This window comes from Diadema setosum, chromosome 15 (assembly GCF_964275005.1).
Source record: "Diadema setosum chromosome 15, eeDiaSeto1, whole genome shotgun sequence".
NCBI lineage: Eukaryota > Metazoa > Echinodermata > Echinoidea > Diadematoida > Diadematidae > Diadema > Diadema setosum.
The window spans coordinates 1,458,116-1,477,224 of record NC_092699.1 but is presented as its reverse complement, the minus strand read 5'-3'; the positions used below and the strand labels follow the sequence as shown (position 1 = coordinate 1,477,224).

At 38.4% G+C, this 19,109-nt stretch overlaps 1 protein-coding gene across 4 annotated transcripts in view; it reads right to left on the bottom strand.

Annotated features, from left to right (window-relative positions):
* Positions 1–9,827: 9,827 nt before the first annotated feature.
* The window catches only part of LOC140239332 (chromodomain-helicase-DNA-binding protein 4-like), a 54,588-nt gene continuing 45,306 nt past the window's right edge, over positions 9,828–19,109 (bottom strand). For 3 of the 4 annotated variants that reach the window (XM_072319208.1, XM_072319209.1, XM_072319210.1), the window contains exons 37-38: positions 18,072–18,119; positions 9,828–15,296 (exon numbers count right to left, since the gene is read on the bottom strand). In XM_072319208.1, coding sequence (XP_072175309.1) covers positions 15,229–15,296; positions 18,072–18,119 — 116 coding nt within the window. In that variant the 3' untranslated portion in view covers positions 9,828–15,228. Of the gene's footprint in view, positions 15,297–18,060; positions 18,120–19,109 lie in introns of all 4 variants that reach the window. The other variant, XM_072319211.1, reaches the window with a different exon arrangement.

Sequence of the window (19,109 nt, the reverse complement as noted above, 5' to 3'; positions counted from 1 at the left end):
AGCAGCCAGGTCAAAGGTCAATGTCGTATCTTTTGTTTTGGAAAAGAAAGACTTATCATGAAAGAAAACAATGAAAACTACCATGTACATGGACAAAGTGAATATCATGATTTTGTATTCTCTCTGCAACAATGTTTGTCTTTAAAGCAGAATCATGTTTTATTCTAGTTTTTTGTTTTTTGTTTTTGTTTTTTGTTTTTTTGTTTTTAGTATATGCTTATTATTGTGACAATAATTGAAAGTGTCCCATTTCCAGTGAAAGTATATTTATATAACATTGTCGTCAGAATAGAGAAAGTAGTAATTTCCAACAAGTCAGCATTGTATGATTTCTTGGGTACAATGATTGTAATGTTTGATATTCTGCCAAAATAAGCCAGTTCGGAAAGAGCTCATGTGTACATGGGTACAATTTAAATGACCTTTCATTTTTCTCAGTTGGTTGGGCTCTTCACTCAAATCAAAGCGACGTAATGCATCAACTTGCCCAAAATAGCAATTTATGGAACTCGTATTCAAATAAAGACTGAACATGTGTAGATCGAGTGACTACAATAGTTCGTCATTCAACGCATTTGGAAGCATCTATTTCATTGTGCTGTTTTGGATACATTAACAAACTTTTTCTGTTAGCATTGCCAAATACCAGACTTACTGTCAGGTAGATTTACTGGTAGGCACCGTAAATAAGGATTGCATGAATAATTTTTGCATCATAGATGCTAATCTCAGTGAATTTTAAGACCAACCTGTCTCTCAATACAAATGACCTTTTTCTGCTCATGCTCAAACTGGAACCCTGAAGTGGCGTATAGAATTATCAAACTGTCAGCCGATGTTGTAGAGGTATAGATGCTGTATAAAGCCAAGTTCATAGTAAGCCAGATTGAAGTTCCAATTTGTGCGTGAGTAGAAAATGGTCATTTGTACTAGCAGGCATGTTGGGTTTTGAATTCACACAGATAAGCATCTGTGATATATGTATTGTTTATGTAATCCATATGAAGCAGCCGAGAGGCAGCTGGGTTGGTTGAGGTTCTTAACAAAAGAAGAAAGGAGGAGATACAGCTAGATGGTGGGTTGTGTAGGCACAATCAGCAACAGTGATGAGTTAGCTGATGCTGCTCTGGCCACACATTGTCTTTTCCTTGTAGTTCTTTACTCTTTCACTCTTGAGTAGGGGTGAGAGAAAATTTCTCAGAGAGACTCCTCATTTATCAACAGGTAAACAGGGATATGTTTCAAGTGGTACATTGATTGTATAACCCCCCCCCCCCCCAAAAAAAAAAAAAAAGAAAGAAAGAAAGAAAATGGGAGGGGGCATATTTTTTTGTGGGGTTTACCTCCTCCCCCTACTAAAAATAGTGTCTTTCATGACATTAAGAAACATATGTGGTATAACCATAGATATATTGATTCTGTAGCTGTGTGCATAATAAACACTTCAGTACCCTTATAAAGATGATGAACTTAGTAAATTAAAGGATATATCCTTTAACGAGTGTTTCTGTATAAATATATCACAATCATAATCATTAAATGTTGACGATCTGTCCTCCACAATTTTTGCATTAATCCCATTCCTAGACTGTTACTACAATAACAGGGTGTGCACATATTTTGTTATCTAGTATAGGTCTTCCAATCTATCTTAGATTGATTGGTTACTAATGATACATTATATATCATCAATGGCATTCTTTTTTACGAAACACTTAAAACAAATAGGGGATCAGAATCAAATTATGGAATGTAACTTCCAGTATGTTATGTAAGACTGCTTATCTCAACAAGAGAAAAGCTTTATCTTCCTGAACCGTTATCTCATTTCAAACCCTGCACACAGTTTGCTTCTATTTCTCTCTGTAACTATCCCTTCTTGTTTATCATCAAAAACACTGAGTATCTGTCTGTGGCAAATTGTATGTGTCTGTGTTGATGAAATTAACTCATCCTCATCAGAACTGTTCTATCACTTGTCACGGAGGGTCTAGTTTGTCATCTTGATGTGGCTCACTGAACCTCAGGCCAGGTTTCGTGCAGGTTTCTGGAGATGCCACCGCGCAGTGAAAGGGTGATGTGCAATGCTCACAGACATCTCCTGAGTGCAGCAGACATCATGGAAAGATCGTGATGGGATCTGGCCTGGAGGGCTGTGGTGATGGTGATAAAAACTATTCGGCCCACTGGAACTCATTCTCATTGGAGGATGTAGTAGGGCAGGACTAGGGAAGAGTGGGAAAGATTGTAGTTTGTTGGAATAAAGCAAATAATCCTTGAAATGTTCTGTTACTGCCCATTTTAGAGCCAGAAATTCTAATTTATCCAAATGCAGGTGATAGTTCTTCTTGGCAGGGGACAAGGTCCTGGAACCAAACCCGATCACGCAAATCTTTCTATCTTGTTCCTGGGTCAGGACTGCACTTAGCCCCTCCTGCAACGTGTCCGTGAAAAGTGTAAATGATCTGTTAAAATCTGGGCATGCCATGATTAGGGGTGATGTTAGTTGATCAGTGAGATTATCCATTATCATTTGATGGTCATTTGTCCATGTGATAGGCTGACTTGATGGGACTAGATGTTTCTTTGCCTGTGTTTTTTCCTGGTTTTGGGGTTGCTGGTCTTTTTGTCTAGTTTCGGGTCATGGAGTGGTGGTCCCTTCAACAGGTCAAAGAGGGGCTTATGTTAGCGTTTCGGGAAACTTCAGGAAAAACAGTGATGTACTGGCGTTCAGCTGTATCTTTCAGATCTTGTCACTATCCCTTGTTGGAGATGATCCTGCCCATGTACTTTACCTCCTTCTGAAACAACATACACTTTGCCAGTTTCAACTTTATCCCTCGCTGCTTCATCCTCCATAAGACCCATTGTATTGTTATATGGGAATCATTATTTAGTGAAGGAATTAGGTCTAGACAGCTGAATGGCACCTTTGAAAAAGTGAATAGGCTTATCATTAGTATTTGTTGCAGCGAAATTCGTCCTCCGTCTATGGAGTGAGACAATCATTGATGATGGGCAACACGTAGACAAATGTTTGCTTGCAGTTATTAGCACTTCAGAGTTCTCCACACATGATGGAATCTTACCCTGTAGATTCATGTACAGATTGTGTAGATTAATGAGTTTCGCCAGGATTAAGCAGAATTGGATTGACTGTTGCAAATGAGATTTTCTTCGGCTTCATTTTGAAAGTGTGTTCCTTAAAATGCAGTGTTCCATCTAGCTCTGCTTGGGTGCTTGTTCCTAACATTAGGTCTACTCCAACGAGATTATCCACAATCAAGGCAGAAATCTGACATTTGTGGCCTTGCATATGCACTTGAAACTTTACAACAGAATCAGCTATCATGTAATGACCATTACCAAGTCGAAATCGAACAGGTGAAACTTTTGTTTTTGGTAGCCTGAACAAATATTTACTTGACTGGATGAAACTTCCAGAAATTATAATTTTGGATGCACTACTATCAAACAAAGTGAGAATATTCTTGTTGTCCTGAAGTTCCCCCCTCACAAAAAGTTCTTTCATTGAGCTGTATATCTACTTCCTCTGAGCCTATGTGGGTAGAGGTTAGTTTTGAATGATTGGCCTTCTTCTGATCATGAGCCTTGGAGCATGAGCAATGAGCGCGACCGCCATACTCCCATGCTAAAAATCTGAATGATTGGTGGGATGACCTGTTTGACCAGTTTGTCGTTACGACTTTCAATGTCCCTAATGCGTTTTCGGCATTTCCTTCACATGTGACCTGAAATGAGGCTTGTGCCGGTGTTGAGATGCTTGTCGATATGGGCTATGCCCTCGGCTGTTATCGTGTCTATCGTGACTCCTACTTGTGCTTGCGCTCCATCGCGGCGGCGAATATGAGTGAGCATGGCGCATCGGACTGTGTCCGCGTGAGTGCGATCTTTTTCTATTAGCATTCTCAAGTTTAAGTGTCTGGATTTCTTCCTTGAGTGCATTGATTTCATCGGTTTGAGCCAAGAAAACGACTCTATGTGTCTGGCTACTCAGGTTTCTTGCTCCAAATCCCCTGTTGGGGATTGGACTGGTACTGCAACTCTCACTCTGCATGTCATTAAACATTGATGCTTGTTTAGGGCTTGATGTAAAGCCCTTGAGATGTTTTACCACACCTAGTTCATCTCCTTCCTCTGTGCTTTGTAGGAGAGTTATAACTGAGTCAACGATGGCTGGACTGGAGCGGAAAGCACTGTGAAAGGTGTTGATGCTTTGTTTGGTTTCAATGTAGGGAGGTTGTCTGACCATCTCATTTATTACATTGAACCCAATAATTGGCTCACTGAGAGAGTCTTTAGTAACCAATATTGGGATATCAACGACAGGAACCTCTTCTCGGTTCTCTAGTGAGAAGCTAACTTTCATCCATCCCAGAAAGGGCATTTCCTGGCCAGTTGCTGTAGATTCTGTCTTTCCAACAATTCTGTAAAGGGTTGGATAGTCTCATTTGGCAAATGTCTGTCCTTCCATGCATGGGAGACAAGAGATACTTGGGCTCTGGTGTCCCACAGAGCATTGATGGACACGCCTTTGAATCAACATGTCATCATGCACTTTTCTCCAAAAAGGTTTGCCAGTCTCCTACGATGTCCTCCTACCAGGCTAACTCCAGTACGAGGATGGGATTGGAAAGTAGATGGTCTCCTTTCTGTTATTGATGGCTTGTGGTTGTGAGGCTTATGCTGGTTGAAGATGGGATGGGGTGTCTGGGTTTCCTGTCGATGGTTTCTTTGTACCATACTGTGCATGGAGGTTGGAACTTTGATTTGCTGGTGGTTGCCCGTCGTCCCTCTTTGGCAACCATGTCATGTTTCCCACCTGATAACGCACTCTGCAACCTCTTAAGAAGTTTCCACTGCCACAGTGGAAGCAGTGAACACATTCTGTGCCTCTACTCTGCTATTGACAAGCTTGGCATCCCCAGTCAGGCCTTTTGCCTCTCAGTGATCTGTGCTGTTGAGCTCTTCAGGCTAGCCAACTCGGCCCAAATGTCCAGAAGCTGTTCCTGGAGGCTGCCCATCCCAAGCTCTACCATGCTTATCTTTGCCTGTGTTTTCTTCTGTTTTCCTTGTCTTTCAGCCTCAGTAGTTTCCGAGGCTTGAAGGTGTCAGAACAAGGCCTCACCCGACATGTCAGGATCACTTAGGAGTGGTCGCATGTCCATCCGGATGTTATCGTTTTGAAAGCCTGTGGCCAGAGATTGCAGGAACATTTGCTGCACAAGGGCTGGGTCATATAGTAGATTGGTACCTGCTTTCTGAAAGGTGTGCAAGACTTTCTGTTGCAAGTCCAGCATCCATAGGAAGAAATCATGAGCTGCCTCATTCCCTTCCTGGGCTGCCGCCAACAACTCTTTGTACCAGCTGGTAGCATTTCCTTCCTGGAATTGGGCCTCTTGGATGTCCTGCAGTGTATACAATGTTAGATTTGCTTTGCTCTCATGATAGCCTGGTAGCCTCATTCCAGGGCTGATAGCACTAAAGACACCCTTGACTATCTCCGACTTTGGATATCCCTTTTCAAAGATAATCTTGTCCTTCTGCTCAGGCTCACCGATCTGACCTATCACATGGAACTCCTTCTTGATGAGCCCATGGAGGTTGGAGAGAGTAATGCTTTCTGTCATCTGCGGTGCTGAAGAGGGGACATGAGGACTGTCTACCAGCAGCATTTGACTCCCAGTCTGTTCTGCAGGTTCCTCCTAGTTTTCTTCTCCTACTATTTCCTTGATTTAGGCTCTGACCTGGTGCAGATTTTCAAGTCCACCATTGTCTATCTCCTTTACCTCCTCCCTGGCCAAGTACCTAATGAAAAACCTTACATAACCTATCTTAACTTTCCCCCTGACCTTTTCAATGTCTGCTATGGTGATGTGAAGCTTCTTACCCAGTAGAAGGAGCTTGGTCACATCCAGCCTATGGAGGCCTTCCTGCACTGTCCGACTGATGCTTTCGAGGCTCATGGTGAATGCTGGTGTCTTACAGGTACCTGGTATGGGAAGGTCTACAGGTCACTCAGTACTGGGACATCACATCTGCCCGTTTAACTCTGGCAGGCGACGTTTTGGTAGGGTTGCCAAATATAGCAACCGTGCCGAGAGGCGGTTGGGTTGGTTGAGGTTCTTAACGAAAGAAGAAGAGAGGAGACATGTCTTCATGGGTTATGTGGGCTCAAACAGCAATCAAAAAGTGATGAGTTACCCGATGCTGCGCTGGCCACATATTACCCTTTTCTTTGGTTGAAAGTTAATTTTGCCACAATCAGTTGCAAATTCCCTGTTTTTGATGAGACTTTCGCCTACTGGATCTGTAGGCTTCTTCAGATCAAATGCTGTGAGAGAGTCTTCCCACTAGCCGATGTAGCTGGTGCACGCCAATCTTTTGTTCTCGACTCTTCCACTCTTGTGTAGGGGTGAGAGAAAATCTCTCACAGAGATTCCATGTCCATTACAGGTAAAGGGGGTTATGTTTCAAATGATGCATAGATTATACATCTAAAAAAAGGGGGCATATTTTGCTGTTGGTTCTATACATATAAATGGTGCTTGCCTGTACATCCACGTGACAGCAAGCCAAATGTTTGGCAATATTGATAGTGCATCCGATGCAAACCAATGAAACGGATGCTTCCCCAAGTGTTGATTGACACACTAGTCTGGCCACCTTGTCCTTGCAAGTTCATTTTTTGTTTGAACATATTCCAATAAATTGTTACAGCAGGCAAGCTTTACAATGTATATTATGTAGTGACTAACTATAGAAACTAAGAAAAAAAGAAAGGTCATTTGTACCAATGTGCACATGAGTTAACTTCAAACTGGCTTATCATGAGGTCTTCTATTTCACTGCAAGTTTTGCAAAATGTTATCACTTATCTGGTGATATTTCAGCCTCAGCTCCTCTTCCTCATCAAACAAAATGATGAAAAGAAGAAATCCACAAGCAGTCTCCCAAGTGAAGCCATGAGGATTTGAAAAAGTGAACCTTGCAAGAATAAAATCAGTTCCCAACTTCCCAGAGTCTTGCAGACTGTCATGCCTTACTGTGCTATTAATTATTACTCCAGCTGCAGTATCATAAACTGCTGAATAAGACTTTTTACAAACCTCTTTCCCATGGCCAGAATAATGGGTGCTGTGGGTGGGGAAAAAAATCATTTTATTCAACCAGTCATATCTATCACATTTGACAGGAGTCATCCTTCTTGAAAGGGAATTGAGAATCGTCAAGGATTGTTTGGTCCCCAAATGGGCTTTGGGATAAGGCTGCATAGGGCAAAACACTGCTGTAATGTCTGTGCAGATGTATATTGGTAAATTGTATTGTGTATGAATGCCTTTAAGTGGAGAATAAAACATCACAGTCGTTTGTAGTTATGGTAAGGTAACAATGTACCATCAGAGTGACACAGGGAGGACTGTTTCATCAAAGTTCAGTTTATCAAATTTACTGGTGCAGTATCTGTTTAGGTCACATGAGCATTATGTATGCCATCTGGGGCTTAATGTGTGGGATTTTCGTTTTTCTGTTTTTGTTTTTATTTTCTCATTTCTTTTTTCAGCATATTACATGCAAATGTAATGTAATTTTCATGTGATTAAGATACAATTGTAGTGTACATGATGTGCATATGCTGTACATGAAAAGAAATAAAGGTATACAAACTACAGTGTGCTTATGCTTTTCAAACATTTCTGTCTTAATAGATGGACTGCCTGACTTAAATTCTAATCTTAATTCTCCATATTAAAACTTGCTCATACAACTGTATATAAACATGGTTCAATATATGGACTGAAAATGAAGAGCAATATTGAGCCCTAAAGAAAGAAATGACAAAATAAGCTTAATTTAGATTGCAGTATAAAAATCTGTTACATTGATCCATTTACACTTGTATTTGATTGATTAAATGAAGAAGAGGAAGATACACATGATAATGGCATAACAAAGTCAGGAGTGGCGTGAGTGTGAAGGAGTACCAGTAGTATATGAAAGCGGTGTGTGTGGTTGTAGCCCATGTCATGTGGGATGAACTAGGGATATGTTCACATGGAGCACATACTTATAAGAATATACTTATACGTGGAGTATATTCTTATAAAAACTGTAATCAGTCCCATCCAAGGAATGAGTGATTTTACCATCAGATTTTAGGAACCCCTCAAATAGTATTATACATTCATCCATGCCTTCAAACATGAATGCTGTGTTTGCAATCATGAACCATCAGCTGCTAAGTACAATGTACAGTGGACTCCCGTTATAACAAAGTCCTCGGGACCAGCAGTTTTCTTTTGTTATATTAAAATTTCGTTATAACCGAAGAAATAACGATAAAAAACATAGAGTAGATAATTTGAATTTTTATTTCATTGTCACCGGAATTTCAATATAACCGCGTTCATTATAGCGGGAGTGCACTGTAGACCAGTTAACTACAGGTATCGGCAACATTCAGATTTTATACGCATACATTTGAACAAAGATTTTCCCTAACAATTAGACAGCCTGCCTGAGACTTGCCTGACATAGCAACACTTCATGCATACCAAGTGCATTCACAGGATTGAAGTGCGTAATGTATAATATGCGGATAGAAAAGCTTGTTAATAAGGCCTTGGAAGAAAATATCCGTGAATTTTAACACGCGACACGCAAACTGTGCTTTCAAGATGCAAGCGACTCCTGTTGTAACGAGGTCCTCAGGAGCAGCAGTTTTATACTGAAGTGAAATTTTGTTATTGCCAAACATTTAAGTATATAAAGATATATATAGATAATTTTGGACAGAATTTGTTCTTAGTTGTACAGAAAATAAATTTTCGTTTATAACAGGATTGCTGTAGATGCAATGCACCAGGAAATTCTAAATTTGTCACTACAGGACATTTTGAAGGAAATTACAATTTTATTGTCATTGAACTGCACCATTCTGTCAATATTCCAGAATGTTGTACATGTAATGAGATTTTATAATAATAATAATAATAATAATAATTGCATTTATATGGCGCTTCATACTGGCGTTTCTAAGCGCACTGGTGCTATTCATACAAAAAGACTAGAAAACACAATAACATTAACAAAACCAGTATATTAACTGTAACAAGAGAAGAAGGAAAAGAAATAAAAATTACCTATGATATAATGATACAATAATTAATAATTGACTGTGTGCGCCTCCAGGGGAAAAAAAAAATACAACTGATTAAACAGGTGAGTTTTGAGAAGAATTTTAAATGATTCAACAGATGAGGCATTCTGAATATAAAGAGGGAGTTTATTCCAAAGAGTGGGGGCAATGGAAGAGAAGGCTCGGTCACCATAACGGGTTTTTGTACGTGGGCCATGAAGTAATTGGAGAGAGGAACATGAACGGAGGGGTCTGGCAGAAGAGGAGCGAAGAGAGACTAGTTATGCATTTATGCATATATTTCCTTCTTGAGACCACAGTAATGAGCTTTTTTGTGTTTATTCAGTAATACAATTTACACTACTGTGCTTAGAATCCTGTGTACATTTTTGGTAGTTTTCACAATGTGCTCTACATGTCAGATTAGTATTGAGCATGCTGTCTGATTGGTGGGAACATCCTATCATTTATTAAGGAATGTACAAACTTTGAAAATGTTGGTAAACCAGCTTCTTTATCATTACAGTGATCCACATTCACACACACACACCCACACACACACACGAGGGTTCAATTAGGAATGATACATTGTACATCGTAGTTTGCTCACACGCCCGCATGCACACTAACGCACACACACAGCGACAGAGACACACTAAAAGTGACGTACTTGTTGGTGCAATTGATTTTGCATTTATTTCTCTGTATCCTCGGGTGATACAAACCAACCTTAATAAATACATACATGAATTGAGATTGGACCTGTTTCCACAGTAGCAATTGACTGTGAGATGAATGTGTCAAATAGAGCATAAAGCAGGTAAGCTATACTATCAACCCTGTCTTACATTAATCAAGTATGTCATAGCATATCATTTCATATCAAGTTAAGTTAGTTTGCATATCACAACAGGGAGTCTTACAACAAGTGTTGACACGGACCATAGTCAAAATGGCTACCAAGTACCTGCAGCCCATTTTTTGACACACTTTATAATGACAGCAACTTACAGTAACTGAATAATGGTAGAAGCTGGCAAACAACCAGTAATCACTATCTTGCTGTGGCAACAACAGTTTTGTAAGTTGCAATCATGGTGAAGTCTAAGAGACATCCTCATATAATCAAACTACTTGCACTGAAATCTTGATGAACACCACTTTTCCAATGGTGATGTAATAGGGTTAACTGAAATTGATGTGTATTTCACACAGAAGACGATACCATTCATCAATTTTGCCACCCACTTTCTCAATGGCTTTCTAGTGTTTAGGTGACAGAGTAACATGTGTCCCCTACACCCTCTCTATATGTATATGAAGTATGGAATAAATGATATGCATTTATTTTACATGCTGCATGGCAAGATTTCAATCTGTGGAGGGAGTGTAGTGAACCCTGATCTAGAATAACTCCACATCAAGCTTAGAAGCCATCACATGGCTGCAGAACACACCAAACCTTTTAGCAGCAGAAGGACGTACATGTAGATTGCATCTCCTAATAAATGGTCTACAGTAAAGTGGTAACGCATTGTAATTTACACCCATCAGTCTCTGAAAGAATTCTCTGCATCCTCTGCTAATCTTAATTCATTCAAACTGGACAGAGAGGAGTCATCCGATGTATCTGACTTAAATCACTCAACAAGTCAAGCCATGTGAGCTGCAAGATGTGCATATGTATGACATTATGATATGTGGGTGAGTGGCTAAGCTTTCTCACATCTCAGGTTACATAAACGGACAGACCAACAAACAGAGTTATCACAAACGATTACCTGCACTGAAGAGAATTAACTTAATCCACATTGGACGGAAGTTGAGATAAATCACGGTATGGATGTAAAGACATTTTACAGGGAAAGCAAACAGACCAATGAGCAGCTACCTACTGGTTGGATAACTGTAACATGTTAATGGCTCTTTTTCAATTCACTGATTTCAGTTCAAGTTCCATGCTTCATTTTGTCACAACTATTACCCTGACAGCACTGCCATAGCTTTTACACAAGGCTTGTCCTCCATTACAATGTCTGGTGTGAGATAACTGAATTTCATTGTAAGAAATTGAATTTGGAAGAAAAAAAAAAAATTGGAAAAAAAAAATTGGAAAAACAAGCAAAAGCCAGGAATCAAGCTTTAGTTAAAAAAAAAAAATAACAATATATACGTGTAATTTGTTAAAGACATTGCCAATTTTGCTTTGAGATACTCCTTCCTAGTGGCAAGGGTTCCTGACTGCAAAAGGAAAATTGTACTCATTCATCTGCAAACATGCTAATTCTTAGTCAAATTTGTGCAGAGCTACAGGTTGTGTTTCTGTGATTGCAGCCAAGTCTAACTCGACGTTTCCCATACCCTTCAAACTTTAACAAGTAGTAATTAGATACTGTATACAGAACCACTTTTGTTGTTTCTTGCACAAGATTGAATACAATTTCAGTTTCTTACTTTGTGACTCAGAGATCCTACCTCATTGAGATTCAAACTGCCAACTGATTTCATGAGGGTTCAATCTTGATTGGTCTCTGGATCAGAAACCTGAACATTGCTACAACTTTGACCTCTCATTTCTCTGAATATGTTCTAACAATCCACGTTTCCTGAAGCCTTATCCATAAATACATTCATTCTAGACATCACTACATGTTACACCAGACAGCTTCAAACTGCCCCAAACAAACTACATGCACATTGGCAATTTCAGCTCTAACCAAGGCACTAAGTTTTCACAACCATGTCAGCGATCCAGTTTACAAAGCAAGCACAAGACTCAGTTTCACACGACAACACTAAATCACAGTACAAGTTCCTAGAGGATCTTGCTGTTTGACACACTAACGACGGTACATTCTATGTGGGAATCAGCTGGCAAGCATTAGTATTGTATACGCCATATATTTCGCGAGTCTAAATGTTTGCGAATCAGAAATTCCCGACGATTTCGCAAGTGGTTAAATTCACGATCGTGGAGTCCTGTACTGAATGGAGAAATGTACACGCATAGGCCACATTCACATCAGGGTCAGTGTCAATATTTTTGAGTGTCTTTAATTTCGCGAAATTTGCGAAAATAAAACCCTCACGAAATATTCGGCGTATAACAGTATTCTGATTAAAGAAAGCTATTATATGAAGAACCTGTGTATGAACAATTTCCAAATGAAAAGTGCACTGAAGCTTATTACTGGACCAAATTCATTCATATTCTTACAGAAAATTCCCAACTTTTTCTACGATGGATTAAAAAAGAAAGAAAAAAGTCTTCTCTCTGAAAGGGAATCACATTATGTTCTCCAACAGACTGAACACTGCTTTGGTATTCTCTTCAATCAGCTACATCTTGACTGCAGAATAAATACCAAAGAGTGACATCACAGTCATTCATTTCCATGGAAACTGTTTCTAAACATCACATAACCCAAATATCTGTGAACACAACAGATGCTAACCATGCTCGAACAAAAGACTGTGATATCATCACTTTGGTACTCATAAGAATACAATACATAAATGTTTCAAAACAGTGCTTTCAATGTTGGGTGCAGAATATGCATTTTTTTTCTTTTAAGGGGCAAATTATCCAAGGTCTGTCAAATACAGACAGCACTGTTTGCTTCGGCATGGATTTCACAATTTGAGACTTAACCCTAAAAAGACTGGGCTATTTTGTTAGCTCGAAAGACTGGGGGGGGGCCTAAAGGGCCCCCCCTTAAGATCTCGGCCATGGATCGCGCGATCGCCGCGGAAATTTGCACAATGGTAGTGTGTGATGTAATCTACAAGATCGTATATTTGAATTTTCCAAAATAGTCTTCTTTTATTTTATTTTGATTAATTATGCTAATTTATGCGAGAAATCAGACTTTTTTATCTAAATCAGTAAATAAAGCTCCAAAAGTGCTCATTTTTGGTCTAGATATTCTTTGTAGCATTCTTAGCAAATGTACTTGAAAAAAAATTCGGTATCAAAATTAATTTCTTATTTATTTTATTGTTTTATGAATTTCTTATGTATTTCCTTGTTTTTTCGACCTTTTGTTTTTGTTGTTTTTTTCAGCAAAATTTGTGGCAGACCCTTTTTGAAGCATAATACTACTGAAACAAATTGATTTTAGCCATTGAGAGTAAAAATAAGCATATTTATATGAACCATGTGATAAAACTCAATTTGTATTGACTTTGTACACAAAATTGCATTTTTGAGCCATTTTCGGTCTCACGTGCATGTACAAAAAGTTATGTAACTTCAGAACCGTACCCCCGGGCGTCACAAATTTGGTGTCAAAATGTGCGGGAAACTCGAAAGAAAAAAGTCACAGAGCATCGCGGCGAGAGCATTGCGTGTTGCTGAGTAATCGCGCGAAATGTCGAGGGGGGGGCCTTTTAGGCCCCCCCCCCAGTCTTTTTAGGGTTAAATGGAAATTACTCCTCAGAATTAAAATGATGACCTCATTGTAATGAAAAATTACAAGAGATATGGCATGTACTTCATTTTCTGAATAATGAAAGCTTCACAGCATTTTGCAGTCTGGATTGCACAGCTTCATTCAGGGCTGTTGAGTATGGTAACACCTACTTCTGGCAATATTCTGTAGCACAAGTCTTATAGAAATCTACTTTGACTGAACTCTAAGTGCAGTGGCTGTATGATTTCATACAAGACCAAAATAATGTGAAGACAGTTAACACTCCACTTACCAACTCTTCATATTAGGTTAACTGCATCTTATATAGATGACAAAAGCTGTTGAATAGGAATAAAGTGACGGTACAACATTGTGAAGGTGCAACAGTCAGGTTTGTGAGAACAAGTCACTTGTGCCACAGGAATACAAATATGGGACTACATACATTACAGAGCAATTGTCACAAGAGCTATCAGAATATTCAGGATGCAGGTTAAACAAAGTTCTATTTGATCCATACTCCTCAAGGGATTTGTGGTCATGAAACAAAATCCTCACTAAAAGTTTAGTAATAGTTCCTGGAAAAAGAAAAAGAAAATAGAGTCATTTAGTTTACCGTTGCTCAAACCCCGTAGTTTTAATACCAATATGAACTTGAGGCAAATTTACGAGAAATTCAACATTCAGTGTTTCCACATAGAATGGGAAAAAGGTGAGCACCTTGAGATATTGAGTATTCCAAAGAATGTGATTCATACCAGCAATGACACACACACTAATATTGACAAAGAATTACACAAACTAAAAGCCACAACCTGTCCGCATTACGCTGTACACTTGACACTGAATAATTTGAGGTATGTCCTTTTCCTTGTTGGAATACACCAACACTTAGTGTTTGAAGTGCAATTTCGACCAAAACCGAGCCAACATCCACCATGATTCCATGTAGAACATTATATAGATTCTCAGATGAAAGAATTTCACAACCTGCTGTAATACACCATGTATCGATCTCTACACTACCGTAATAAAAATAATCCTTTTTATTTTCTTGCTTCCATATTAACACAGTTGGGTATAGCATCCTGCACTCAAGCCAACAAGAAGCGCATCAAAGTTCCAATCATCAGCCAAGTTAGAAATATGCCTGTACTTGAGATCAAAATATACAAATAACAGAATACAAAGAAGTAACATAGTAACGGCACGTCATCATCACCAGCGGTCTAGGTACACACAGCAGAGATTCTCAGTACCACTTCCAGTCTTGGGAATTTCAGCCAACACGGTGAAGCTGAGCAAGTTGTCACATTTACGCAAAGCTTTACATACTGTGTCTGATTACCGTTATCTCACCATGAACAAGGATTCATATCAAGATATTACACACACATACACCCAGATTTACGTGTCCACTAGAATAAATAACTTGTACACAAGACTGGCTAGGCATTTAAAGTGTATAAATACACCACCGGACTTGCTGTCCTAGTTACACAAGAGGTACAATAGCCCATTACAAAAACAAAACCTACAATATTTCCAGTATTCCATACAGACATCTTTTCAGTACTATGTCCTAGATTTCTTCAATTGTTAGTCTTACTATACAAACATTCATCCCACTGTCCTTCAGCTTGCTCAGATCCCTGATCAATCAATGAGAATCACTTCCTTCGATTTCTCTCCGCTGCTTTCTCCTTTCCTCCCATAGTCTTTGGCTGTACATACAAATAAAAGTCAAGATAAATCTGCAGGATCTCTTCAATGTTACATTATCAAGATATACACGGTTCTCAAATGCACAAATGGCCCTTTGCATACATGTTTCTGGACACTTTGCTTCATACTGGCATAAGGATAAAAGTACATCATCTAATTAGTCCACAGCATGGCTACATGATATTAAGAGCTCTATGTACTGTAGCTCAAATATTACAACTGAGGAAATTCATAATGGCGCATTCCTCTGCACTGATTGACCTCATTTTGTGTGTCCAGACTCTTAGTCACTTCTTAAAATATCTTACTACCAGTTAAGTCTTCCCTTGGCTACTAAAATTAGACATCTTTGTCTATTCATATGAAACCTACAGCCTATTAGCATGATCACAACTTTTTTTGTCATTTCTTCATTTTCCTAAATTGACAATATTCTACTGAAACCATTCTTTCATGCATGAAGAAATTTACATGAGCAGGCAACTTGAAAAATGGATATGGTAAAAAAATAATTTGCAGATGTTAGCTTGATATTCTTCAGACCCATTTTCAATGCAGAGTGCAGCAAACACGCAACATTTCCAAAATGTTGCTCTTACAAATGCACACAATTCTGGGAACTAGGCAAGACGCATGCAAAATACGATGCTTTGTCCAGGTGTGTGATGTTATCAGAAGCATGGCTGCATGATGCCAGATTAATTTTGCAAGAACTCATCAACTATTCACAACCATAGATGAAATATTGTTTATATCATTCAAAATTCCAGAATCACGTCTTCTTAAATATGAATTTTATCTCCATGATACAGCATGACAAAGGTTGGCAGCATCCACGCAATTGAATTAGGTCTATTGCTTGAACAACCACAATGCAGTACATTCTTAATCATTTCCTATCTTTTATCACCTCTTAGTACATGATAAGCTAACATGTGATGAGTCAGGTGACAATATGTTCCCTGTTTTGATTTCAATGAATATGCTACTCATGAGTCACTAAAGATTACTGCCAAAAACTCAAACTGCTGAAATAGTTGACATAATTCATCATACTATGGTGAAAACTCACTTGCAGCTGACTCTCACAATAACTGATGAATAAAACCCAAGAAACAACCAACATGCATATTCAAATGTAACTTTAGACGCAAATAAACCAGTATCTCAACATTTTGCTTCAGCCATCCAAATCCCTCAATGAACATAGTTACAGTACACTGGTTTTCCATTCATTTTCACATGGGATTAGTCAACGGGCAATGACACCAATACTCATAACATGGTTCAAACACGAAAACACTTCAATTTTCAAATCAAATTTACTGACGACTATCTGGATATCTAGTATGATCTAGCAAGATATGGGCACTTCTGCAGTAGAAGGGCACATTTTAGGGATGTTGCTGTAATATCTGTTTCCAACGTACATTACCCCAATACATCTTTTATAACACTTTGAATAAGAGATAACTTTGTCCCAAAATTGCTTAAAAGAAGCAGTGTATAATAAATTTTGCCAAAATTAAGAATTTTGGGGTAACCTACATTTTGTATGTAACGCTGAACAGACATCTACGTTCTAACATATGAAGGTCAAATAATGAATGTTCATTGAAACTTTGTTGCTTTTAAAGGGATTGTACAGTTTTGGTTGAGACATAATTTCAGGTTTCTAACATTTTTTGGTGAGATAATGAGAAACCTCTTATGAAATATGAAAGAGCATGTAATTCTACGAGGAATTCAATGTTTATTTGATGAAAATTGGTTTTGAAATGGCTGAGATATCCAAAAAAGAGCGATTCTAATAAAGTGTGGGACCCACACTTTATTACGATCGCTTTGTTTTACTTTGTTTTTGGATGTTTCAGTCATTCCAAACCCGATTTTCATCCGATAAACTTTGAATTCCTCTTAAAATAGTATGCTCTGTACTATATCATAAGTGTTTTCCTGGTATCTCGCAAAAAGTTAAAAGCCCAGTTCTCATCTCCACCAATACTGTACCATCCCTTTAAACTGCTGAGCCCAATACTGATAGAAAAGATAGTATGATTTATTAATATTCATGAATTTGAATAAAGATAATTACCGCTCTGAAATTCTACTAAACATTGTGGAGTTATTAGAGTAGAAGCTCATCTATATTGGAAATTCAACTGAAATTGAAATTCTGGAGGTAAATATCTTGTATTGACATCAAAAGCTTAACACCAATTTCAATTGTGGAGTTATATCTGTCAAGTGTTATATATGTTACCCCAAAATTTTTTATAGCAGTTTGAACAATGTCTGTGAATATGACAAGAATTAGTGAGGCAGATTCCTTGGCCTGAGTGAACTCACAATGTTACCAATAACTCCACAAATTAATGTAGCTTGCGAACGGCTACCCTTGCCAAAGCTTTCAGTTTGTCTATAATGCAAGATATTAAAGAGCTCAATAACCTCTATTTGTTTCAATAGACCTATTATCAGATAACAAAGGACACGAGATCCCTCAACGATTCCAGGTTACATTAAAGCTTGTTTTACTGCTTACATGCTGCTCTCGGTTTGGTTTTTTTTTTTTTTATGCTGTTCTTTGTTTTGAAAAGAAACATTATACTCTAATATGAAGATAGAAATGATGAACTCTTTCCTTTATTGTGTGTTTGAATGTCTGAACCATGATGACCTATCCTATACTGGCAGAATGACAATGTTCATGCCCAAAACTTGCTGTTAGTAGTAAGGAAAATAAAAGAGTTTCGTGCACACCTTTCACTTACCCTGGCCGGGTTCCCCCTTCAACAAGGATGCTTTGCTCTGAGAGGGACCTGAAAAGACACAGACACAGTCGCATCATATACTACTATGACTTCATCATATACTACTATGACTTTATCATATATTACTATGACTTCTATGATTACTATGACTTACTTAATCCCCTGCTTCTCCTGCCTACTCTCACTCCTGAGGACAGACAGTCAACTGTCCAAAACGTCAAGTCCTTCTCCTAAGCTCTTCTATCCCTCTCCGGTTCAGTCCTTTTCAGGACTACACACACTCCATAAAGAATACTCTCACTCAATTCTTGCCTCTTATCCTATCTTTTCTTTCCTCCTGTCATTCTAACAGTCCTTTTAAGGACTCACACATGGTGAACCAAAAAACCAAGCATATACTATGACTTCATTATATACTATGTCATTATCATAATTTATACCACTATGACCTTACTATATACTACTATGACCTCATTATATATTACTATGAATTCACATATACTATCATATCCATCACAAATCATTTCTTGTCCTCTGATTGGTTGAGGGCCTTGAAAGTGACAAAACATATTCCACCATAAAAATCCTTATTCCATCAGAGTCCAACTATTTTCCATGGAAAATAGTAAAAACAAAAAAAAAATAAAAAATAAAAAATCCCGCTTGGCGATTTGCCAAATGTACCACTAATACATCAGGAGCATATTTTAGTGTTTGAATTGAAACGATATCGCATTCAACTTTTTGCTTTGTCACAAATACAGTACAGTTTTTCATTGTGTCTTTGCTTCGCAAGAAGACTGGTTAGGTTTTTACATTATACAAAAGAACTGGTATCTGCATCGCAGACTATGTATACACTAATATGTGTCATTTTGCAGGTAGAAGAAATGAACTTGGGTGAGTCAACCACAGTCAACCACTGTAAACAGTGAGTAAATCCCACTTACTTTTCTTTTACTCTTGAAATAATTTGTGAGGGATATAACACAAATATACCAGGCCATTGTTCAAGGCACCAATTAAACTATGTGCCTT